General features: G+C 37.0%; 1 protein-coding gene across 8 annotated transcripts in view; it reads right to left on the bottom strand.

Annotated features, from left to right (window-relative positions):
* LOC143020629 (monocarboxylate transporter 9) overlaps nucleotides 1-27,690 on the bottom strand; it is a 541,387-nt gene that overhangs the window by 102,549 nt on the left and 411,148 nt on the right. For all 8 annotated transcript variants that reach the window (XM_076177112.1, XM_076177115.1, XM_076177114.1 and 5 more), the window contains one exon: nucleotides 17,111-17,249. In XM_076177112.1, the coding sequence (XP_076033227.1) occupies nucleotides 17,111-17,249 (139 nt within the window). The remainder of the gene's footprint in view (nucleotides 1-17,110; nucleotides 17,250-27,690) is intronic.

The raw sequence follows: 27,690 nt of genomic DNA, 5'->3' as shown, positions 1-27,690 counted from the left end.
AAGAAGAGAAACCAGATATATAACTACTGGATAAAAAATAGAAAGGAGAAACAGGATGGAGGAGTCATGTTTATGACTATAAAAAGGTTTAAAGGTGACAAAGATAACAGAGATAATGATGTGAAATTAGTTATGATAAAAGTTGAAAACAGCGACATGAAAAGTAGAACATTTGCAGTAATATATGTGCCCCCAAAACATATTCTTGGACTGAGAGTGACCACTCCAAAATGTTGGAAGACACAAAGCATGCATTAAATGAATTACTGAAAGGAGGAAACATAGTAATCATGGGTGACTTTAACTCCAAAGAAATATGTTGGGAAGAGATGACAGTGAAAGATGGAGAGGACCTTTGGGGGAAATATACTACTGGATATGACTATTGAATACACAAGGACTCAGTGGGTAAAGAAGAATACCAGAGTATAGAAATAATGAAGAACTGTTGAGACTAGACTTCATATTTACAACAGAGCCTGAAATTGTGCATAAAATGGTATGCAAGACACCAACTGGGAATAATGACCACATATTAATTGAGTTCGAACTAAAAGAGGAAATTGATTTGGGAAGAAATAAGAAACACAGAAAAGAAAGACTAATGTACAACAAAATCGATTTTGAGGAATTAGGAAAATTCTTTCAAAAGGTGAATTGGGAAAAATTCTTTGATGAAGAAACAAAGATGGAAGAAAAATGGAATATATTTAAAGAAATTTATAAAGAAGGAATAGATCATTTGTTTTTCATGAAAGTAGCAGTTGCCGACAAGACTGAAGCAGCCTTGATTTGTACGACGTTTTGCTCATTACAGCTTTTTCAAGTACAAGTTGAGATACACATGCTTGAGATTAAATAAGAGGAATGGGGAAAGAAAGAAGTAGGGGGGAGGAAGAGGAGGAGGAGGAGGAGGAGGAGGAGGAGGAGGAGGAGGAGAGGAGGATGAGAAGAGGAGGAGGAGGAGGAGGAAGGGGACTGAATACTGGGAGAGGTTGAGAAGGCTGGCCCAAACGTTGAACATGCCCCTATTTTGCTCAATGCGGGTATGTTCAACATCTCACCCCACATAATTCCTCTAATACCCATGGCCAACAAAATCTTAAACCACCCTTTGTGAGCAATTTGCCTGCGGACGTTTGGGCCAGCCTTCTCAACCTCTCCCAGTATTCAATCCCCCTTCTCCTCCTCCTCTCCTCCTCCTCCTCCTCTCCCTTCCTCTTCCTTCCCCCCTACTTCTTTCCCTGTTCCCTCCATTCCTCTTATTTAATCTTAAGCATGTGTATCTCAACTTGTACTTGGAAAAGCTGTAATAAGCGAAACGTCGTACAAATAAAGGCAGAAGCAGAAAAGGGTGTAGATTAAGTGCTGGCATAACAAAAAATGTAATGATGTGAAAAATAGAAGAGACAAACCTTGGAAAAGATGGAAAAAAAAAAGGGTAAGTGGCAAATATATATCAAACTGAGAAATGAATATGTGAAAATATGCAGAGAAGAAAAACAAAACTATGAAAAAGACATAACAGATAAATGTAATGATCAACCTAGATTATTCTACAGGTATTTGAATGGTAAATTGAAAATAAACAATAGTAAAACTGCATCAAGGAAATGAGAAATATATAGATGTAAAAATGGCGGAGGTTATGAACAAACATTTGAAGTCTGTATTCACAATAGAAGATACACATAATTGGGAAGGAAAAAAGGTAGAAAGAAAGAAATGTAACACAAAAAGAAATAAGGGACCAAATAGTAAACCTTGATGTCAGAAAATTACATAGTCCAGACAGAATTGCAAGTTGGATACTAAAAGAATGTATAGATGAGCTAGAGGACAAGATATATAAAATAATAGATTGCTCACGCAAGGAAGGAAAGGTACCATAAGATTGGGAAAATGCAAATTTCGTACCAATATATATAAAGGGGGAGATAAGGAAGACCCAACAAATTATAGGCCGGTCTCCCTTACAAGCACAATAGCTAAAATATGCGAAAATGTTATCAAAAGTAGATGGAAGAAAATAAGATATTGAATCCAAAACAATTTAGTTTTAGATCTTGTGCCACCAACTTGATTTGTTTTTATTGAAAGCTAATAGACATGATACAAGGAAGGGATGGAGGGGCGGATTGGCATTTCTAGATTTACAAAAGACATTTGATAAGGTACCACACAAAGAACTAATAAGAAAACTTGAAATAATAGGAGGTGTACAAGAAAAAAATAATTAAATGGATGGAAGATTTCTTGAATGGGAGAAAAATGAGGGTGGTACTTAGAGATAAAACTCGACCTGGGAAGAAATGAAAAGTGTAGTCCCACAAGGTTCTGTATTAGCTCCGTTAATGTTTGCCATATATATAAATGACATGGATGAAGGTGTGGAATGTTATATGAACTTCTTTGCAGATGACACAAAACTACTAAAGAAAATAAGCACAGAGAGAGAATGTGAATCATTTCAAAGAGATCTGGACCAAATCTGGAAATGGAGCCAAAAGTGGGAAAAAAATTCAACATCAAGAGATGCATTATAATGGAATTTGGAAAAAGTAAAATTAGAATATCAGGGCAATATTAGTTTGGTACAAAGGAAGTAAAAAAGTTAGCTCAGAAAAGAACCTAGGAGTAATTATTGATAAAGACATGTCACCGGACAAGCATATAAACAAAATAGAGAAACCTATAATTTACCAAGAACAATAAAGGTGGCCTTTAACTACATGGATGAGGAAATGGTAAAGAAAATATTAGTCACACTGATAAGACCAAGACTGGAGTATGCTGTGACACTATGGACACCTAACACAAAAATGAATATAAAGAAATTAGAAAGAATCCAAACAGCAATGACAAAGATATCACCAACACTTTCAAAATTGACAGGCAAACAAAGATTGTCCAAACTGGAACTAATAACCCTGGAACAAAGATGAGAAAGAGAAGATCTATTGACCATTTACAGAATTATGAAAGAGATAGAAGTCCTTGATAGAGAAGATTTATTAAAGTGGGACAGAAGAAAAACAAGAGGAAACAAAAAAGAAACTCAAAAAGGATTGTTATAGAAGAGATCTGAAAAGGAATAGTTTTCCACACAGAGTGATAGATGTGTGGGAAAAAAAAAATAGTATGTGCAAAAATCAAACGAGAATTTAAGAACAAACTAGATGCTGAGATACAAAGATGGGTCACTACAAGCATAACTCCCTTCCCGTATAATACAACTAGGTAAGTACTTTCCTCACTTCTACATTTATATTTGCTAAACCTGGTTTTATGCTCCCCTTGCTTTTCTGCAAAAAGTTGTGCTCTTTTGCCAAGACCAATTGGAAATCTTTATTTATTATTTCTACCTGAGTTGAGGGCTCTTCAAACAGCTAAACATATACTATGAGTATTAACTTATTGATTTCTTCCCTGTGTCTCAATTTACCATTTAAGAAACTATAAAACAGTTTTGGTTCATCTTTGCATTTTCTACTACACCTCTTTCAAAATTGCTTTCTTCTTCCCTGCAAATTCTGGTATATCATTCCTAGCTTATTTGTAAGCTTCTTTTGTTTTCACTTACATTTATAATTGGGGTAAAGGGTCTTTTGGTATGCATGTATACATAGATATTTCTATTTACCTAGTATTTTACCTGGTTGTATTATACAGGAAAGGAGCTATGCTCGTAGTGACCCGTCTTTATATCTTTCAGCATCAAGTTTGCTCTTAAATTCTTGAATATTATTTGCACACACTGTTGCCTTATCTAATTTATTCCAGGAATCCACCACTGTGTGTGTGGGAAGCTATTTTTTTCAAATCTCTTCTATAATCATCCTTTTTGAGTTTCTTTTCATGTCCTCTTGTTTTTCTGCTGTCCTATTGTAATAAATCATCTCTATCTAGGATTTCCATTGCTTTCATGATTCTATAAATAGATCTCCTCTTTCTCTTCTTTATTCCAGAGTTGGTAGTTCCAATTTGGACAATCTTTGTTCATATGTTAATTTGGAGAGTGTTGGTGCCATCTTTGTTGTTGCTATTTGTATTCTTTCTAATTTCTTTATACAGTATTCATTTTAGCACTGGGCGTCCATAGTGTTGCAGCATACTGTACTCCAATTTTGGTATTATCAGTGTAACTAATATTTTCTTGGCCATTTCCTCATCCAAATAGTCAAATGCCACTTTCATTGACCTTAGTAGATTGAAGGTTTCTCCAACTATTTTATTAATATATTTGTCTGGTGACATGTCCTTGCTGATTATTACTCCTAGGTCCCTTTCTGAGCTCATTATTTTTTTTACTTCTTCACCAATTTTATATTTCCTCGATATTCTATTTTTGATTTTTCCAAACTCCACTATACTACATTTCTTGATGTTGAAGTGTACTTTCCACTTTTGACTCCATTTCCAGATTTTATCTAGGTCTATCTGTAGTGATTCACAATCTTCCTCTGTACTTTCTTTAGTATATTTGCGTCATCTGCAAAGAAGTTCATATAATATTCCACACTTTCATCCATGTCATTTATATGTATGGCAAACATGATTGGAGCCAATACTGAACCTTGCGGGACACCACTTATCATTTCTTCCCAGGTTGAGTATTTGTCTCTAATTACTAATTTCATTTTCCTTCCAGTCAAGAAGTCTTTCATCCATTCCAATAATTTTCCTTTAATACCACCTATTGATTCTATTTTTCTTATTAGTTTTTTTTTTGTGTGTGGTAATTTATCAAATGCTTTTTTGTAGATCTAGAAAAGCACAGTCCACCCATCCATCCCTTTCTTGTATTATTTCTATTAGTCTCAAGTAGAAACAAATCAAGTTTGTGGTACATTATCTTCTTTGTCTAAATCCAAATTGTTTTGGATTCAGTATATTTTTTCCAGATGTATGTATGCATTTATGTGTGTATATATTTACCTAATTACAGTATACAGTAAAGTACCAATGCTTGTTGGGTCCCATCTTCTATTCTCTAATTTTCTAACATACCTGGACTCAAGTTCATGTATGGTTCCAAATCAATCTATATCTTTGATTTTTAATTATCATATTTAGATTTGAAATCATGTATTGTTTGAGCTTGGGACATATCACCTTCTATATATGTGAGAAGAAAGATGGATGTGCTGGCTTTGAGTAAAACTAAGTTGAGAGGGAGGGGCGAGTGTGAATTTGGGAGTGTAGTTGGGAGGTTCTCAGGAGTGAGGAGAGGATGAGGGAGAGAAAGGGTGGCTATACTAGTAAGTGAAGAGATAGGTATACGTGTAGTGGAGTGGTAGGAGGTTTCTTCAAGGTTAATGTGGATGAAAGTGAAACTGGGAAAAGAGATGTGGGTTTTGTAAGTGCATATGGGCCTGGTAGTGAGAAGAGTATAGAAGAAAGGGAGGCTTTTTGGATAGAATTAAATAAGTGCATAGAGGGATTAGGAAGAAATGCCAGTGTAGTGGTATTGGGAGACCTTAATGCTAGGGTAGGAAATTAATCAGTAGATGCAGTGGTTGGGAAATGTGGAGTTCCAGGAAAGAATCATAGTGGAGAGAAGGTGGAGATGGGAAAAGGGTGGTGGATGGAAGGGTGGTAGAGTGTTAATGAACTATATAGTGATAACCAGGAGTATAGTAGGAAGAGTTAAGGATGTACATATTCTAAGGAGAGAGTAGTTAAGTAGTTAAGAGTTTTTATGAGAGTGGTAGAGCCTGTGCTAGAATAAAAAATGAAGAAAGGTAAAGGTGGGACTTCACCAAAGAGTGTTTTGTTGCCTTGGTTGTTCAATTTATACAAGGATGGGGTGGTGCGAGAGGTAAATGGTACGGTTGTGGGTTTGGGATTAGATATAGTTAAATAAAATTGAGAAAAGTGGGCGATAAGCCAGTTGTTGTTTGCTGATGACACTGCACTTGTAGCAGAATCAGAGGAGGGTTTGAGGAAGTTAGTGACAGTGTTTGGGGAGGTGTGCAAAAGAAGAAAGTTGGAGATAAATGTGGGTAAGTGTAAGGTGATGAGATGTACAAGGGGAGAAAGTGGCAGGAAACTGGAAGTGAGTATAAGGGAGAGAGACTGGAGGAAGTGGATAGTTTGGATACTTGGGTGTGAATATGGTGGGAAAGGGAGGAGTGGAGGTGGGGGTAGAATATAGATTAAGAGAAACACTTGATTCACCTCCTTTTCCTCTCGTAATTTCTTCCCAAAACATCTTTTTATTACTTTCAAAATTTTCTGTCATACACTTAACCTATTTCATTCTGCTTTCCTCTTTGCCCCCTTTATCTTATGCTTTACTTTTCTTCTCTTTCTTTATACCTCTCATATGATTCCCTCATCCTAATTTGTAACCAATATGTGAATGCTTGCTTCTTCTCTTCTTCAACCTTATTAGCTTTCTCATTCCAACACTTACTACCCTTCCTTCTATTTCCTCCCATCCTCCTTGTTCCACACACCATCTTTGCACACCTTGTGACTTCCTCCTTGAACCATCCTCATTCCTCTTCCATTCCTAGTTCTACTCTTTCTTTCACTCTCTCCCACTCCTCTCTCAGCTTCTTCTTGTACTCCTTTTCTTTCTCAGTTAAGCAGTTCACTCTAAGCACCTCCCTACCTTTAGTCCTTTTCCTTTTTCTCCATCTATCCTTCACTCTTAATTTACCTTCCGCCAACAAAAATGATCTGATATTCTTCCCCTCTCTCCTTAGAATATGTACATCCTTAACTCTTCCTACTATACTCCTGGTTACCACTATAGAGTTCATTAACGCTCTACCACCCTTCATTCCACTACCTTCTCCAATGTGTACTTATGCTTGACTGTCTTTCTAAACACTGTATTTGCTATCATCAACTCTCTTTCTAGACACATCTCCACCATCAACTTTCCACTACAATTTTTTCCTGGAACTCCACATTTCCCAACCACTGCATCTATTGGTTCATTTCCTACCCTAACATCAAGGTCTCCCAATGCCACTACATTGACATTTCTCCCTAATCCCTTTATGCACTCATTTAAATCCACCCAAAAAGCCCCCCTTTCCTCTACACTCTTCTCACTACCAGGCCCATATGCACTTACAAAACCCCACACACACGTAGACGGATTCACGGCAAAGATTGGAACTCCGGAGAAGTGAAAATTTCGTGGATCTCAACAACGAGGGAGTACCTTTTTGTATTAGTAGGGAAGGGGAAAGCTCGTGGTGTAGTGGGAAGGTGATGAAAAAGGAGAAAGGGAGGGATTACTGAGGGAAATGGAAGGAAATGAGGAAGGAGACGAACGGGCTCCCCATGACGGCAGAAAAAATGTACACAAGAGGTCTGCTGACGACGCAGGGGAAATCGAAAATACCAGTGAAAGCATTAAGGTTAGAAATATAGATAAGAATAACACAGTAGAAAATGAAAATAATAATTTTCATGGATTTAATGGGGGGGGGGATGCCAACCTCCCCCGATTAGCAAGTCTAGAAGAAAAACTAGAGAAAAGGACCGAACATTGGGAGAGTAGGTTCGGTCAACTTACACGGATTGCGCAGAGAGTTAATAAATTGGAAGAGTTAAAGAAAGAGAACCAGACCTTAACTAAATAAATAGAAGAATTAAAAAGACAGTTAAAAGAAGTAAGAGATGAGAATGAGGAACTAAAGAGGAATAATAAAGAGAATAAAGAGTCCATAGCAAAAGAAATACAGGATTGGAAAAAAGTCCAAGAGAATAACAAAATTGTATTTGAGGATATACTGGCACAACAGACACAGTTATTATAGTGATGAAAGAGAAGGAGAATATAGTGAGAGACTTAGCAGATAAAAAAGAAATGTATAATTATATTGGGGATGGAAGAGAAGTATAGTACAAATTGGACTACAAGAATAAAGGAGGAGGAGGAGAAAGTAAATAAGATATTGGAAGTAGTTCAAGAAGATGGACCAGAAATAGGGAAAGAAATAGAAGAAATATATAGACTAGGGAAATACAATGCAGATAAGACCAGACTAATGAAGATCAAATTCAGTTCACAAACAACAGCAGAGAATATCTTAGCAAAAACAGGGAAACTAGCAAACAGTGAGCAATTTAAACAGGTATGGATAAAGAGAGAAATTAATAAAGAGGAAAGAGAGGATGAGAAATCAAAAAGACAAGAAGCTAAGAAAATAAACGAGAAAAGAACAAAGACAGAAAAAGAGAAATTCTATTGGAGAGTAGTGAATATGAAAGTGAGAAAATGGTTCATAGCAGAGAAAAACGGAAGAGAAACAGAAAACACGATGGATGTAGCAGAAAATTAAAAATGTCTTACACAAATATAGATGGCTTAATAACAGGCTTGAATGAACTGAATGATTACCTGAAGGAAAAAGAACCGGATATAATGGGAATTGTGGAGACAAAATTGAAAGATCCACTATCACCCAACAGTGTAGGACATGGTGCATATAATTGTTGGATTAGAAACATAGACGTAAAACAAGGGGTGGAGTTATGTTCTTGACTAAGAAGGATATAGATGTGAGGAATGTTACATATGGAAAAATAGAGTAGGGATGATTATGATGGAAGTGGAGGACAAGGATAGTAAGAGTAGGAAGTTTGTAGTAAATTATGTGCCCCCTAAAACAGCTCCGTGGGAAGAGAGAGAACATAAAATATGCTAGAAGACACATGGATAACACTAAATAAGATAATGGAAGATGGAGGAAGAATAGTTATAATGGGTGACTTTAATTGTAAAGAAATGTGCTGGGAAGAGATGACAGTGAAAGGTGGAGACGACCTATGGCGAAGTGTACTACTTGATATTATTATAGAACGTACAATGACGCAATGGACAAGGTATAGAAATGAAGAAGAACCATCGAGACTGGACCCAATAATCACATCAGAACCTGAAATAGTGGACAAGGTTGAATATAAGACACCAATTAGTAAAAGTGAACACATAGTGGTTGAACTGGAACTAAAGGAGGAAAAATACATGAAAAAACGAAAGGGAAGATTAATGTATGGATTTTTTTTTTTATAAAATAAGAGAATTTAAAAAAGCAGACTGGGAAAGGATACACAAGGAAGAAACAACAGTAGAAGAGAAATGGACTATTTTGACAAAAAATTATAAAGAAGGGGTGTAAAAGTATGTTCCAAGACAAAAGCAAGAAAAAGAATATGTAAAGTGTTGGTACAGCAAAAGATGTAAGGAGCTAAAAGACAGAAGGGATAAAGCTTGGATAAAATGGGAAAAAGACAAAAGGCCTGAAAAATGGAAAATATATACTAGTTATAGAAATGAATATGTACAAGTGTGCAGAGAAGAAAAGAGAAAATATGAAAAACATGTCATAGAAAAATGGAAAGATCCACCACAATTATTTTACAGATTTGTAAACAACAAACTGAAAAACAGGCAGGAGTTGGAGAAACTACAACAAAAAGGAGTTGAATACACAGAGGAAATAGAAATGGCAGAAATTATGAACAAGCATTTTAAATCGGTGTTTACGAGGGAGAACATACAACCTAGAGATATCGAGTGGAAGAAAAAAGTCCCCCCTATGAAAGAGATAGAAGTAACAAGGAAAGAAATAATGAATCACTTGAGTAATCTCGATGTCAGAAAATCACATGGACCAGATGAAATAGCAAACTGGATTTTGAGAGAATGCAGGAATGAACTGACAGACAAAATACATAGTCTAATAAGCAGTTCCTTGAAAGAAGGAAAAGTTCCAGAAGATTGGAAAAGAGCAAATATAGTACCAATATATAAAGGGAGAAACAAGGAAGAAACTACTAACTATAGACCGGTCTCTCTTACAAGTACGATAGCTAAAATTTGGGAAAGAATGATCAAAACTAGATGGGTAAGACATTAAAAAAAAAAAAAAAAAAAAAAACTTATTAAACCCAAGACAATTTGGATTTAGACAAGGACGATCATGCGTCACAAACTTAATGTGTTTCTATTCAAGGTTAATAGATGTAATACAGGAAATAGACGGATGGGCTGATGGTGCATTTCTAGACCTGAAAAAAGCTTTTGATAAGGTGCCATATAAGAAATTGCTAAAGAAATTATAAACTGCCGGAGGAATATAGGGCAAACTGCTGAAATGGATGGATGACTTCTTGCATGAAAGAAAAATGAGAGTGGTGATAAGAGACAAGCATTCTAATTGGGATGAAGTGATGAGTGGAGTTCCACAAGGAACTGCTCTGGCCCCAATAATGTTTGCTATATATATTAATGATATGGATAAAGGAATTGAAAGTTATATGAGCTCCTTTGCGGATGATACAAAATTGTTGAAAAAAGTGAACTCTGAAGAAGATTGTGAGTCGCTACAGAGTGATCTCAACAAAATATGGGAATGGAGTAGGAAGTGTGAGAAGGAATTCAATATTAAGAAGTGTAGTATAATGGAATTTGGAAGAAGCAAAAAAAGAATAGTGGGATCATATAAATTGGGAGAGGAAGAAATAAAAAAGTAGAACATGAGAAGGACCTAGGAGTCATTATTATGAATAATATGTCACCTGAGAAACATATAAATAAGATTTTTGGAGAAACTTATAATTTTATAAGAACAATCAAAGTGGCATTTACATACCTGGACAAAGAAATGGTGAAAATACTAGTCACTTTGATAAGACCAAGATTGGAGTATGCAGCGACGACGTGGTCACCAAGTACAAAAATATGTATAACAAAACTTGAAAGAATGCCAAGAGCAATTACGAAACTGGCACCAACACTCTCAGAACTATCATATGAAGAGAGACTAGCAAAACTTGAACTACAAACATTAGACCAAAGAAGAGAGAGAGGAGACTTAATAACTATTTATAGAATCATGAAAGGCATAGAAACTATTGATAGAGAGGATCTAATATAATGGGATATTAGAGATACAAGAGGACACAGAAAGAAAATCAAGAAGGACAGTTATAGAAGAGACTTGAAAAAGAACAGCTTTCACCACAGGGTGATAGGTGTTTAGAACAAGCTAGATGAGAAAGTGGTGTGTGCAAAAACAATACACGAATTTAAAAGCAGTCTAGACAAAACGAGATATGAAAACGGGACACCACGAGCATAGCTCCCCTTCCCGTATGATACAATTAGGTAAATACATCTCCCTTCCCAGTTTCACCTTCATCCATATTAACCTTGAAGAAACCTTCAACTCCACTACACGCTTACCTATCTCGTCCTCTCCTCACTCCTGAGAACCTCCCAACTACACTCCCAAACTCACACCTGCCCCTCCCTCTCAACTTAGTTTTACTCAGTGCCAACACATCCCTTTTTCTTCTCACAAACATACTGCCTATCTCTTCCTTTTTTCTCTCATCTGTACTACATCCACACACATTAAAAGACCCAAACCTTAGGGTGCTGGTTGGAAAACTCCTAGACCCTCTTATGTCTTTACTTTTTTTTTCTTATCTATTTATTTATTATTATTATTGTTATTATTATTATTATTATTATTATTATTATTATTATTATTATTATTATTATTATTATTATTATTATTATTATTATTATTATTATTTTATCATTATTATTATTATTATTATTATTATTATTATTATTATTATTATTATTATTATTATTATTATTATTATTATTATTATTATTATTATTATTATTATTATTATTATTTTTTTTTTTTAGTAATGTACCCTTTTGGTCCAAAAGGACAAGGATGCCTAGTCCTAATCCCCGTCCTGTTTTTTTTTACCTCTTATGGCCCAAGTGGGATGACTTGGTGGCCGTATTCTTTCCCCCACCACAGGGGGAAAAGAATACTGCCATGAAGTTTTATCATTATTGTTATTATTAATACTATTATTATCATTATCATTATTATTTTTGTTATTATTATTATTAATATTATTATTATAATTATTATTATTATTATTATTATTATTATTATTATTATTATTATTATTATTATTATTATTATTATTATTATTATTATTATTATTGTTATTATTATCATTATTTTATATATGTTATTATTATCATAATTACTATAATTATTATCATTAATATTATCATTATTATTATCATTATTATTACTGTTATTACTGTTATTATTGTTTTATTATTATTATTATTATTATTATTATTATTATTATTATTATTATTCTTATTATTATTATTATTATTATTATTATTATTATTATTATTATTATTATTATTATTATATAATTATTATTGTTATTATCATTGTTATCATTCTTACTTTATTATTATTAGCCACCCACTGATGGAACTTTAAAAAACACAAGTTAAGTTGACCCACACATATGTTTTTAATTTTCATTAATCCTATTTTGGCCACATAGACTGCTCATTATAAAGGGAAGGTATGTATTACTTAAACTTGGTTTGATTGATACTTATGCACAGCAGAGGTGTGCAAAATTAAACTATTATATTTTTCATATACATTCATGATTGGGGAGGATGGTGGGGTTCCTTTTGGATGTTTGACCTAATTCCAGATCAAAACAAGGCAAATTCTGCCTTAATTATGAAACTTATTCTAGTAATATTTGGAGGGGGAAGTGGACACAAAAGGGAAAGAACCTAAGAAGAAACAACTTGGATCTCACAAACGAGATTAAAGAAAAGAAAAGAGATATAAATGAGCTGAAGAGTGATAACGAAAACTTAAAGGAAGAGGTGAACAATAAATTACAAGAAATGACGGAAAAAATCGAAGAGAACTTAGGTGAGGAAAGTATCCAGAAATTTAGGAAGTAGAAGGAAAACATTGAAAATAAGGAAATTGCTTTCAAAGAAATAATCCAACAGCTAATGCAGGATAATGCAAAAGACACAATTATCCAAGTGATTAATGAAAAAGCTAATTGGTTCAGAGATACAGTAGATAGCAAAAAACTTATTGTGGTGTATAGACTAAAAGAAAAACAGGGATTGGCGAGGTACATGAGAGAAAAAGAAGAAAAAGAGACAGCAGTAGAAATCCTAAATGAAATTCAGGGGGGAAACCAAGTTGCAGGCAAAGACCTGGGCGAGACAATTAGGATCGGTTGCTATTCTGAGGATAGAAATCGACCTCTAAAGATAAAATTAAGGTCATATATGGTAGTAGAAGACATATTTGAAAAAGTAGGTAACTTGGCAAGGAATGAAAAGTACAACAAGATATGGATAAAAAGAGAAATGAATATTGAGGAATTAGAAAAAAAGTCACTAAGAGAAGAAGCAAAGGAAAAAACTCGAAGAGAACGGAGACAGAAAGCAAGGAATTCCATTGGAGAGTAATCGACATGAGACTGAGGAAATGCTACATCAAAACGAACGAACCAAAGACAGGAAAAAAAAAAAAAAATGGAGAAAGAAGAAAGTTAAAAGAGGCCTATACTAACATCGATGGATTAATTTCAGGACAGAACGAACTCAATTATTACCTGCTAGAAGAAAAACCAGACATAATGGGAATTGTAGAGACTAAACTAAGAGGTGAAATACCATTCATCGATATTGGACAAGGACTATATGACAAGGACTGGATAAAAAACTGACTAGATAAAAAAAAAAAAAAAAAGGACTGGATAAAAAACAGGGACAAGAAACAGGGAGGTGGAATCATGTTCTTGGCCAAGAAAGACTTGAACATAAAAAAAAATTGCGGAGGGCAAAGGTAATGTTGAACTGATCATGATAAAAGTCGAAAACAAGAATATGAAAAGTAGAAAGTTTGTGGTGACCTATGTGCCTCCAAAAACGAATGCTTGGAAAGAGAACGAACATACAAAAATGCTAGAAGATACAAGGAAATCATTAAATGAGATACTAATGGGCAGGGGTAATCTGGTTATTATGGGGGACTTCAATTGCAAAGAAATCTGTTGGGAAAACATGACAGTGCGAAGAGGAGACGACTCGTGGGGTAATGTACTGCTGGACATGTCCATGGAATACACAATGACCCAATGGGCCATTGAAAACACCAGATACAGAAGCAATGAAGAGCCATCGAAACTAGATTTAATATTTACAACAGAACCTGAAATTGTGGATAAAATCCATTACAAGACACCAATTGGAAAGAGTGACCATATACTCATCAAAACTGAACTAAAGGAAGAAATAGACATGGAGAGAAATCATAGGAAAGGAAGATTGAAATACAACATAACGGACTTTGCAAAACTAAAAACATTCTTCCTGAATGCAAACTGAGAAAAATTCTACATGGAAGAGACAAAAGTGGAAGAGAAGTGGAATATCTTGATGGAAAATTACAATGAAGGGGTAAGCAGGCATGTGCCAAGACAGAAGCTAGAGACAGTGTACATTAAATGTTGGTTCAACAAAAGATGCAGTGAGGCAAAAGACAGAAGGAACAAAGCTTGGAAAAGGTGGAGAAGAGATAAAAAACCTAGAAAATGGCAAATTTATATAAACTATAGAAACGAGTATGTTAAAGTGAGAAGAGAGGAGGAAAGGAATCATGAAAAGGATATTATAGATGAATGCAAAGAGCAACCCAAACTACTCTATCGATATGTGAATGGGAAACTTAAAAACAAACAGGAAATGGTGAAACTATGCCAAGGGAATATAGAATACACAGAAGAATTAGAAATGGCCGAGTTCATGAACAATCACTTTGAATCTGTCTTCACCAGAGAGAAAGTACAAAATTGGGACGAAGATAATAAAAGTTGATCTCCCCCCTATGAGTGAATTTACAACAACACAAAAAGAAATATCAGAACACCTATCAAAACTTGACGTCAGAAAATCACATGGCCCGGATGGAATTGCAAATTGGATTCTAAAGGAATGCAAAGAATTAATGAACAAAATACACAACATAATAAATAGCTCACTCAAAGAAAGAAAGGTACCCAAAGACTGGAAAAAGACTAACATTGTACCAATATATAAAGGAGGAAACAAGGAAGAACCTACCAACTGTAGGCTAGTATCACTAACAAGCACTACAGCCAAAATTTGTGAGAAAATAATCAAGAATAGATGGGTAAAACACTTGGAAGACAACAACATAATAAACCCAAGACAATTTGGGTTCAGACAAGGAAGATCATGCACCACAAACTTAATATGCTTCTACTCAAGACTAATAGACATAGTGCAAGAAAGGAATGGATGGGCTGATTGTGCCTTCCTAGACTTGCAAAAAGTTTTCGACAAAGTACCACACAGAAAATTACTAAAAAAACTGGAACACATAGGAGGAATACAAGGGACCCTACTAAAATGGATGGAGGACTTCCTGACTAGTAGAAAGATGAGATTAGTGCTCAGAGAAAAATATTCAGACTAGAAAGAGGTGATCAGTGGAGTACCGCAAGGATCTGTATTGGCACCGATAATATTTGCTATTTATGTGAATGACATGGATGAGGGTGTGAAATGTTACTTGAGCTTCTTTGCAGACGACGCCAAACTGTTAAGGAAAGTAGAAACTGATAAGGACTGTGAAGCACTGCAGGAAGACCTGAATAAGGTATGAAATTGGAGTCAGAAATGGGAAGTGGACTTTAATATTAAGAAGTGTAGTATAATGGAGTTTGGAAAAAGCAAAAACAGAATATCAGGAAAATATACAGTTGGAACCAAGGAGGTAAAGAAGGAAGGATCCGAAAATGATTTTGGGGTAACTGTCACAATCTCCTTGTCCTATGATAAACAGATTAACAAAATTGTCGGAGAGGCATACAATTTGCTAAGATCAATAAAAGTGGCATTTGCATACTTGGACCAAGACATGATTGAAAAAATATTGGTTACATTGATAAGGCCTAGACTAGAATATGCAGTGACATTGTGGTCCCCCAGTACCAAAAAGAATATAAAGAAAACATAAAGAATCCAGAGAGCAGCAACAAAAATGGCACCTGCACTTGCAAACTTATCATATGAGGAGAGATTGGCTAAACTGGAGTTACTATCTCTGGAGCAAAGAAGAGGGAGAGGTGACCTACTGACCATCTACAGAATCATGAAAGGCACAGAGATACTTGATAGAGAGGACTTACTAAACTGGGACAAGAGAAGCACAAGAGGGCATGGAAAAAAAAAAATAGCTACAGAAGAGAACTGAAGAAAAATAGTTTTCCACATAGAGTAGTTGATATTTGGAACAAACTGGACAATGAAATAGTATGCGCAAAAACCATTCATGAGTTTTAAAGCAAATTAGACACTACGAGATATGAAGGCGGGAGACCACGAGCATAGCTCCCCTTTCCGCAAAATACAACTAGGTAAATACATACCGCCCAGAGTTGTATAATTTATATTTACCTAGTTGTAATTTACCTAGTTGTATTTTATGGGAAGGGAAGCTACGCTCGTGGTGTCCCGCCTTTGTATCTCGCAGTGTCTAGTTTGCTCTTAAACTAATGAATGGTTTTTGCACACATTATTTTTTTTGTCCAGTTTGTTCCAAGTGTCCACCACTCTATGTGGAAAACTGTTTTTCTTCAGATCTCTTCTACAACTATGTTTTTCGATTTTCTTTCCACGTCCTCTTGTGGTTCTCTTGTCCCAGTTTAACAAGTCCTCTCTATTGAGTATTTCTGTGCCCTTCATGATTCTGTAGATGGTCAGTAGGTCGCCTCTCTCTCTTCTGTCTCCAGAGTCAGTAACTCCAGTTCAGCCAGTCTCTCCTCATATGACAAGTTTGCAAGTGCAGGGGCCATTTTTGTGGCTGCTCTCTGGATTCTTTCTATTTTCTTTATATTCTTTTTGGTAATGGGTGACCACAATGTCGCTGCATATTCTAGTCTATGTAATTATATGTAATAATTCCTATGCATGAGCCCTTATTTTTGTGTCAATGAACTCAGATGTAATGCAAGAAAATTCCAACTCATTCAATAAATCAATTAGTCAATCATTGCCCATGAGACAAGACACCATTGATCTGCCCCTGCAGTCATTCCCATTCCCCCAAGAGAGTTTTTGTTGATGTCCAATAACTCACGGAGTATAAATGAGGAACCCTACCTAAGTCATTGGAACGGTTGTGTAATTAGTATTTGGAACAGCCACATCACACAAGTTGAGGGTGTAGATACCCACCTTGAAATCCCCATTGGGCATTGGTCCCAAGGCTGTTTCTTCCATGGTAAGGCGGGATGGGGACCTGTTTGATGCCATTGAGGCCATGGACAACGCCGATGCGCACTGCTTCATCTGCTCATCACGTGCCTTCTTTATTCTGTAAGAAAGAACAAAAATCTGATTATGCAGACCTTACCTTACCTATGATGTTGTCAGTCCACTATGGTGAGGCAAGTGAATGCAGGAACACATTGATGATTGGGTGTGTGGTGGGAGCTGTGTATACATGGGAAAAAATTATGTATAGAAAAACTCAAAGTTAATAAAACACCAGGGCCTGATGATTAGCATTCAATAATTTTATAGGAAATTAAAAATGATTTTGTTTTGTTAGAAATTATAAAAAAAAAAAAAATCATATCCAAAGATCTCCCAAGAGAATGAAAATTGGCTAATGTTATCCCCATATTTAAAAAATGTGACAAAAAGAAGCCAATGTTCTACAAGCCTATAAGCTCAACTTTAATTGTAGGAAAAACTATGGATACTATCTTCAGAGATGCTATTGAACACAGTTTAGAAAGTAACTGTTTAATAAATGATAGCCAGCATGGATTCAGATGGAAATGTTACTGCATTACTAACTTACTTGAATTCTACAACACAGTCATCTTAAATTATGACAAAGGAAACAATACAGATTTAATATATCTGGACTTTCAGAAGTCTACTGATACTGACCCACACAAAAAAATACTTGCTAACTTAGGTTCACATGGAATAAGTGGTAGCTTATTAAGCTGGACTAGTAATTGGTTAAATGATCATAAATTGAGAGTTGTTATAAATGGCAAAACTTCAAGGTGGAAAAACATTACAAGTGGAGTTCCTCAGGATTCTGTTCTTGGGCCACTTCTATTCATAGTATTTATAAATGATATAGACCATGGACTGAAATCTATTGTCTCCAAATTTGCCAAGGATACAAAACTATGTGTGGAATGACAAATGACCAACATAAAAAACTACCTGCTAACTTAGGTTCACATGGAATAAGTGGTAGCTGGACTAGTTTATGGTTAAATGATCATAAATTGAGAGTTGTTCTAAATGGCAAAACTTCAAGGTGGAAAAATATCACAAGTGGAGTTCCCCAGGATTCTGTTCTTGGGCCACTTCTATTCATAGTATCTATAAATGATATAGACCATGGACTGAAATCTATTGTCTCTAAATTTGCCAAAGACAACAAAACTGTGTGGAATGACAAATGATAGCTTAAACCGATCAGATATTCAAGAAGACTTAGATAAACTACAGCAATGATCTGAAAAGTGGCTAATGAAATTTAGCACAAGTAAATGTAAAGTTATGCACATAGTTAAAAATAACAATAAGTAAAATTACAATTTATTTGAAAAGTCATCTATGTAGTGTATTTCTGCCTCTAAGAAGACAGATAAGATTCTAGAACTGATTGCACAATCTTTTGACTTTTTAAAATCCGTCATTAACAAGCTATATAAATGATCAGTTCATCCACATTTAGAATATGTTGTATTGGTATGGTCACTGAATCTCATTAAAGACATTGACAGATTGGAAAAAGTACAACAGTGAGCCACAAACGGCATTGCAACCAACCATGGCCACCGTCACTGATGCCAGACATTCCTACGCTCACTAAGCCATCTGGGGCAACCTCAACATGTCTCCAGCGGAGGTGGCCATCGGCCAGTCCCTCGCACATAGAATGCTCCCCTAAGCCAATCCTCTTCAGTTTGCAATCGAAATATATAGATATCCCATCTCCAGTCTTTTCTACTCCAACAGTGGTTTTAACGTGTTTTATATATATATTATATATATATATATATATATATATATATATGTACATATATATATATATATATATATATATATATAAGATTATTTCAGACAAATGAGAGAGAATGTGGGTGGGGAAGGGCAAACGAAGATGTGTAGGAATAGAGTTTAATGTCCTAACGTTGCGACCAACTTGGTCTTCTTCAGAGGACTACAGCATTACAGACGGATCACAATTCTTATATTCGTAGTGAGAGGGAACCCGCCAAGGTATGAGCGTCATGTTTTCCCTTTGGCTAACGATTTAATTATTAGGACACTTGCTGCTTTCGAGAGGCATTTAAATCCGTCTCTGTCGTTGTTGTTCTTGTTGGCGGCGATATGTGCAGCTTCCACAGTTTTTCTCATTTTCTTCTCAAATCCCTCGTGTAGAATTTCTGCGTTGTTCCAATCAGGTAGATGTCCACATTTGTCCAGGTGACGAACCAGGGAGTTAGATGTTCTATGAGCCCTGAGATCGTTTTTGTGCTCATTCAAGCGTTTATTGAACCCTCGACCTGACTCACCGAAATAAGATGATGGACAACCGTTTATTGAGTCAGGTCGAGGGTTCAATAAACGCTTGAATGAGCACAAAAACGATCTCAGGGCTCATAGAACATCTAACTCCCTGGTTCGTCACCTGGACAAATGTGGACATCTACCTGATTGGAACAACGCAGAAATTCTACACGAGGGATTTGAGAAGAAAATGAGAAAAACTGTGGAAGCTGCACATATCGCCGCCAACAAGAACAACAACGACAGAGACGGATTTAAATGCCTCTCGAAAGCAGCAAGTGTCCTAATAATTAAATCGTTAGCCAAAGGGAAAACATGACGCTCATACCTTGGCGGGTTCCCTCTCACTACGAATATAAGAATTGTGATCCGTCTGTAATGCTGTAGTCCTCTGAAGAAGACCAAGTTGGTCGCAACGTTAGGACATTAAACTCTATTCCTACACATCTTCGTTTGCCCTTCCCCACCCACATTCTCTCTCATATATATATATATATATATATATATGTATATATATATGTTGACTATATTATGACAAATAAGACTGAAGGTGGAAGAAGCAGATGAGGAATAATGGGAGAATTTCACGCTTTGTGATCAAGACCCTGCGGGTCGAAACGTTAAAGCGTGAAATTCTCCCATTACTTCTCGTCTGCTTTGAACCTAACATCACATAATATTCGTTTTGAAAATGTAACTTTTCTTAATCCTGCATGTCCTAGAATTCCTCTAAACTGAATTGAATCATCATGCATGGTTTATACTAATGTTTATTGTGTTCATCAAGATGTCTGCACCTTTAGGAAATTACATCAACAACTACAGGGAAGGACTTGGATGTAACAGATCAGATTGATAGTGTGCATAGATTAGGCAAGTATAAGAGAAATTGTGCATGTCCAATGAAAATAAAGTTCAAGTCACAAGTCATGGCAAAAGAAGTAATCAGCAAGTCCTTCGAAGTTAGCATGAGAAGAAAAGTTAAAAACTATTTGGATTAGGAAAAATGCTAACAAAGAGGAATGAGCAAAGACATGAAAGCTCTTATTGGAAGCCAAAGCAAAAAGTTATAGGAGTACCAAAGAAGATTTTTTTTTCTTAAAGCTGTCGATCAAATGGTGAGGGAATGGTTTCTAAGAAAACAAGAAAGCAGTATTGCAAAGGAAACACTAAAAGGAAACTTAGAATAGCATATCCTAATGTGGATGTTTTACTATCAGCAAGGGTGGATATAAATGACTACTTAATGATAAATGGGTCTGATATATTGTGTCTAGTAGACACTAAATTCCCCAAAAATTTTAATATACAGTTGGGAAACAACAGATACGCCTCCTGGAGAAAAGACACATAAGATAAAAAGGCGGAGGAGTAAAGTTTGTGGTGAGCAGTGTCATAAAGGTACATACATACATACATATACCAAGGCGGGTCATCCCTGCACCTTGTCCACTGCCCTGGGTCAGAAGCAGTGTTGCAAGAGACAGCACATCCACAGCAAGGCCGCTTCATTAAATCGGCGACCCCCCATCTCCGTCCCCCCATGCATAAAAGAAGACGGGGAGAAATCCCTTCGGGCTGCGTCAAAATTTGCTCACACATACTAGCTCATCCCCCCATCCCCCCGCCCATTCCACCTCATGCATCACAACATCATCCAATTACAACCATTCTCCATTCACCCCTGTCTTCTGTCCTCTCCCGTCCTTCCTCAACAGACATTCCACTCTTCCCCAAAGCTCCCTTCACCCCATCCATCCATCTCATCCTAGGACGTCCCCTCATGTTCACTCCCTCCACATCTGCCTTCCACACCTTTTTTACTAGTCTTTCTTCACTCATTCTTTCCATGTGTCCAAACCATCCTAATACTCTTTCATCAACCCTATCTCCCAACTCCCTTTCCACCCCCGTTCTCCTCCTCACCTCCTCATTTCTCACTCTATCTAGCCTAGTAACCCCCATCATACTTATCAGACACCTCATCTCAAACCCATTCAAACTCCTTCTCTCTTCCTCTCTTATGTTCCATGTTTCTGCCCCATACAGTGCTGTTGGCACAATCACTCCTTCATACAGTCTCCTCTTAGCATCCATTTCCAAATGTCTATTCCTCATTACACTCTTCAATCCACCAAGGCATTTACTCGCATCTCTCAATCTACATTCTGCCTCCACCTTCACTCCACCTTTTCCTGCCACATTTGCACCCAAGTATCTAAAACTATCCACTTCCTCCAGTCGCTCTCCCTTATTGCTCACTTCCAGTCTACTGCCACTTTCACCCCTTGTACATCTCATCACCTTACTTTTACGCACATTTATCTTTAGCTTTCTTCTATCACATACTCTCCCAAACTCTGTCACCAACTTCCTCAATCCCTCCTCTGATCCTGCCACAAGCGCAGTGTCGTCCACAAACAACAGCTGGCTCACCTCCCACTTTTCTCCATTTTCTTTAACCATCTCCAATCCCTGACCCACCTCCCTTGCATTTACCTCTCGCACCACCCCATCCATGTATAAGTTGAACAGCCAGGGCGACATAACGCATCCTTGACGAAGTCCGACCTTTACCTCGAACCATTCACTCTCTCTATTCCTAATCCTGACACAAGCTCTACTACTCTCATAAAAACTCTTGACAGCTACTAGAAGCTTTCCTCCTATCCCATATATCTGCATAACCTCCCACAGTGCCTTTCTGTCTACCCTATTGTAAGCCTTTTCCAGATCCATAAAAGCCCAAAAAACATCCCTCCCCTTACCTATAGCTTTCTCACATATCTGTCTTACCACAAAGATCTGATCTACACAACCTCTACCCGTCCTAAAACCATACTGTTCCTCACCAATTACTCCCTCTGTTCCTCTCCTAATCCTCTCAATCAAGATCCTCCCATAAGCCTTCCCAACTACACTTAACAAGCTAATCCCTCTGAAACTACTACATTCACACTTGTCCCCTTTTCCCTTGTAAAGTGGAACTATACAGGCACTCCTCCAGTCCTCCGGCACTCTATCCTCTCTCCAGCAAACATTAAATAACCTCACCAGCCAGTCCACCATCACTATACCTCCTTTTTTAAACATTCTGCATGGCATCCATCCAGACCAGGTGCCTTACCTGCTTTCATCATCTTAACAACTGCCTTCACTTCATCCTTCCTTATTTCTCCTCCATTTTCCTCACTCATCACGGTCATTTTCTTACCATTTCCCACTGCAACTATCTTTCCCTCCCTATCCTCCTTCACATTTAGCAACTCCCTAAAATATTCTGTCCATCTTCCCCTTACTGCCTTCTCTTCCATTATCATTTCTCCATCTGCACCTTTTATCCTTTCTTCTCTACTTGATTCGCCTCATCTTCCTCTCTTAATTTCTTTCCAAAACATCTTTTTATTACTTTCAAAATTTTCTGTCATACTCTTACCCCACTTCACATCTGCTCTCCTCTTTGCCCTCTTTACCTTTTGCTTTACTTCTCTTTTCTTTTCTTTGTACCTCTCATATGACTCCCTCGTCCTAATTTGTAACCAATCTGTGAAAGCTCGCTTCTTCTCTTCTACCACCTTCTTTGTTTCCTCATCCCACCATTCCCTACCCTTTCTTCTATTTCCTCCTGTCCTTCTTGTTCCACACACCATCCTTGCACACTTTGTGACTCCCTCCTTGAACCATCCCCATTCCTCCTCCACACCTGGCTCCACTCTCTCCTTCACTCCCTCCCACTCCTCCTTCAGCTTCTTCTTGTACTCTTTCTCCTTTTCCTTTTCATTTAAAGAGTTCACTCTAAGCACCTCCCTACCTTTTGTCTCTTTCCTCTTTCTCCATCTATCCTCCACTCTCAACTTACCTCCCACCAAAAAATTATCTGATATTCCCCCACCCTCTCCCCTTAGCATATGTACACCTTAACTCTTCCTATCATAATCCTATTTACCACTACATAATCCATCAACGCTCTATCTACCACCCTTCCCTCCACCACCCTCTCCCATGTGTACTTATGCTTGACTTTCTTCCGAAACACTGTATTTGCTATCATCAACTCTCTTTCTAGACACATTTCCACCATCAACTCTCCACTACGATTCTTTCCTGGAACTCTACATTTCCCAACCACTCCCTCAATTGGACCATTTCCTACCCTAGCATTAAGGTCTCCCAGTACTATTACATTGATATTTCTTCCTAAATCCTCTATGCACTCATTTAAATCTATCCAAAAAGCCTCCCTTTCTTCTACACTCTTCTCACTGCCAGGGCCATATGCACTTACAAAGACCCACATCTCCTTTCCCAGTTTCACCTTCATCCACATTATCCTTGAGGAAACCTCCTTCCACTCCACTACCCGTTTACCTATCTCTTCACTTACTAGAATAGCCACCTCTTCCCTCCCTCGCCCTCTCTTCACTCCTGATAACCTCCCACTTACACTCACCCTTCCCTTTCAACTTAGTTTCACTCAAAGCCAACACATCCATCTTCCCTTTTACTCTCATCTGTACCACATCCACGCACATTATAAGACCCAAACCTTAGGGTGCTGGTCCGAAAACTCCCAGACCCTCTTATGCCTTTACTTTTTCGTTTAGGAATGTCCCCTGTGGGGCTACAAGGAGAAGGATGCCTAGTCCCAATCCCCGTCCCTTTCTTCTCGCCTCTCACGATCCCAGTGGAAATACTTGGTGGCAGTATTCTTTTCCCCCACCACAGGGAATTCCCTCACCACAGAAAATGAATAATCAGAGAAATGGTACAGGACAGCAACAAGGGGTTGGGGGACAGCATAACGGAGGGACAGTCGTAGTACAAAAGTGTCATAATTTCTCTATGAACAGAGTTTTCCTCTATCATAGACAAAATGATGTGTGGCTCTGATCCGTAGGGGCGCCCCATATAGACCCTAAAGTATCCACTGCATGCTACTTTGCCACAATAAAAAGCAGCCAATACCCCAGAAGTAAATCTGAGAGAAAGCAGGGCTGAAGCAATTCACTTAAAGGAAACAATAAAAGAGATTTCATGGTGGCATATGTTCCCCCCAAGACAAAAGTTGGGATGAAACTGAATATCAAGAAATGTATTAACATAGTCCTTATTGGAGATTTTGGTTCCGGTGACGTCAACTAGGAGGAATGGGAAGCAAGTGGCAAAGCAGATTCCTGGGGAAATACACTGTTGAGTGTAGAGAACACAATGACCCAGGGGGTAAAGGAAGTGACCTGGATAAGAGAAGACGGGACTCCCACAAGTTTAGATATTTTACTAACCAAAGAGCCAGACATCATCAGCTCCTTGACTACTTCTGCCCAATAGGAAAAAGTGGCCATGTTACAATTGAATTTCAGCTGGAGAATGAGGAAATAGAGCCAAGGAATGAATCGTACAGGCAAGGGAGACTTAATTTTAGGAGAGCAAATTACTTAGGGTTGAGAAAATTCTTTGAAGAAACAAAATGGGGTGAATTCATGAATCCCACAGGAATAAGGAATAAATGGGAAATCTTTCTTGATATTTACAACCTAGGAGTGAACAAACATGTGTGCCAAGGACTAGAGAAAGGAAGATGCAAAAACAGGATTGGTTTAACAAAAAGTGTGAGATTGAAAAAAGGCAAGGGATGTGGCTTGGGGTAAATGGAGAAAAAATGAAGCAATAAAACAAAAGATGCTTACAAACAAGCTAGGAATGTCTATTCTAGAATCTGCAGGAAGAAAGTAATTTTGAAAGAGGTGTAGTAGAAAAATGCAAACATGAACCAAAACTGTTTTGCAGGTTCATATATGGTAAATTGAGACACAGGGAAGTAATTACTAAATTAGTAGTAGATGCTGAGGTATCTTAAGAGGCCTCAGCTTAGGCAGAAATAAAGACTGAAGGTTTCCAATTGGTCTTCACAAAGGAGTGCAACATTTTGGAGAAAAGCAAGGGGAGCAAAATTCAGGTTTAGCAGATATAAATGTAGAAATGATGGAAGTGCTCAAGTATCTGGGATTATTGGGTGTGATAAAAGCCTCAGGACCTGATGGGATCTCAAACTGGATACTTAAAGAATGTAGGGAACAGCTAGAGGACAAGATCCACAGTATTATTACATGTTCATTGAAAGAAGGCATTGTGTCATTTGACTGGGAAAGGATAAACATGGTGCCATTTTACAAAAGTGGGAACAAGGAAACACCGCTAAATTATAGGCCACCATCACCAATCAGCACAATAGTGAAACTATGTGAAAGAATTGTGAAAGACTGATGGACCAAATATTTTGAAAGATGAACATTCTGACGGACAGCCAGTTTGGCCTCAAATCTGGAAGGTTGTGTGTCAAGCCTTTAAGCTTTTACTTGAGAGCGACTGATGTGCTGCAAGAGAGAGAGGGGTGGGTGGACTGCATGTACCTGGACCTAGAGAAGGCACTTGATAAGGTACCTCACAGTCAACTTATGTGGAAATTGGAGCATGTTGGAGGACTGAGAGGCAAATTGTTATAATGGATTAAAGACTTTTTAAAGGAAAGATACATGAAGACAGTAGTAAAGGATAAGATGTCAAGCTGGAGAGCAGTAACAACCAGGGTACCACAAGGTTAATTGCTTGCACCAATAATGCTTCTTATCTATGTTAATCATATGATGGAAGAAACAAGCTGTGCCAACATGTTTGCAGATGATGCAAAAATCCTAAGAAGAGTGAAAAATAAGGAGGATTGCAGAATATTGTAAAAAGATCTAGATACTATTTTTGCATGGAGCCAAGAATGGGAAATGAAATTCAATACCAAAAAATGGAAAGTACTGGAAATGGACAATAGTGGCAAAAGGCCATCCTTAAACTATTCCTTGGGAAGTGAGCACATTACAAAAATAAAAGAGGAGAAAGATTTGGGAGCATTGATAAAAGACAACCTGTCTCATGACAGACATTTTAGCAGGATTGTGGGAGAAACATAAGGACTATTGCAGAAGATTAAAGTAGCATTCCATTATATTGATGAAGAGATGATGAAATAACTCATCAAAACCCTGATACATCCAAGACTGGAACATGCATCAGTAGTATGGCCCCACACAGATCGAAGGATACAAGAAAGATTGAGAGAATACAAAGGGCAGCAAACAAACTGGTCCCCAGACTGGCAGATAAACCATATTAGGAAAGAATAGAAGTACTAAGTCTACCAACTTTGAAAGATAGAAGAGTAAGAGGTAAAATGATTACAGTGTTTAGGTAAATAAAGGGGATAGGTTGTATTGATAGAAGAGATCTCCTGATTAAAGATGGTAGGGCTTTAAGAGATCATGGAAGTAAATTAAGAAAGACCACGTGTCAGAAGGATGTGAAGAAATACAGTTTTCAATATAGATGTACAAATATGTGGAATAGCTTAGAAGGTGATATAGCCCATGATCAAACAATACATGAGTTCAAATCTAAATGTGATAATTGGAAAGTAAAGATATAGATTAGTTGGAACCGTACATGAATTTTTGAGTCTAGGTATATTAGGAAATTAGAGAATAGGAGACAGGACCCAACAAGCGTTGCTCCTTTCCTGTATACTACAATTAGGTAATTACACATATGCACACACCTACCTTTTAAGTTTTTTGGGTAAAGTGTACCTTGACCTTGAAGAGGCATTTAATAAAGTACCTCACAGTCAACTTAAGTGGAAATTGGATCATGTTGAGGACTGAGAGGCAAACTAATAGAATGGATTTTTTTATGGAAAGATACACAAGGACAATAGTAAAGGATAAGATGTCAATGACAAGACGAAGAGCAGTAATGAGCAGAGATCCACAGGGTTCAGTGCTTGCACCAATCATGTTTTTTGTCTATGTCAATGACATGATGGAACAACAAGCTATGCCAACATTTTTTATGATGATGAAAAAAATCTTAAAATGAGTGAAAAACAAAAAGGATGGTAGATTATTGCAAAAAATATCTAGACACTATTTTTACATGGAGCCAAGAGAAGGAAATGAACTTAAACACTAAAAAAATGCAAAGTAGTGGAATTTGACAATAGTGGCAAAAGAACATTCTTAAACTATTCATTGGGAAATAAACACATTACAAAAGCAAAAGAGTTGAAAGACTTGGGAATGTTGATAAAAGACAATATGTCACCTGACAGACATATCAGAAGGATTATGGAAGAGATATATGGACAGCTGTAGAAGATCTGTCTC

The sequence above is a fragment of the Oratosquilla oratoria genome, chromosome 40 (genome assembly GCF_046742065.1).
Source record: "Oratosquilla oratoria isolate Oo_2021 chromosome 40, ASM4674206v1, whole genome shotgun sequence".
NCBI classification, from domain to species: domain Eukaryota; kingdom Metazoa; phylum Arthropoda; class Malacostraca; order Stomatopoda; family Squillidae; genus Oratosquilla; species Oratosquilla oratoria.
Note: the sequence above shows the minus strand (reverse complement) of the source record. Positions and strands in the feature narration are given on the sequence as shown.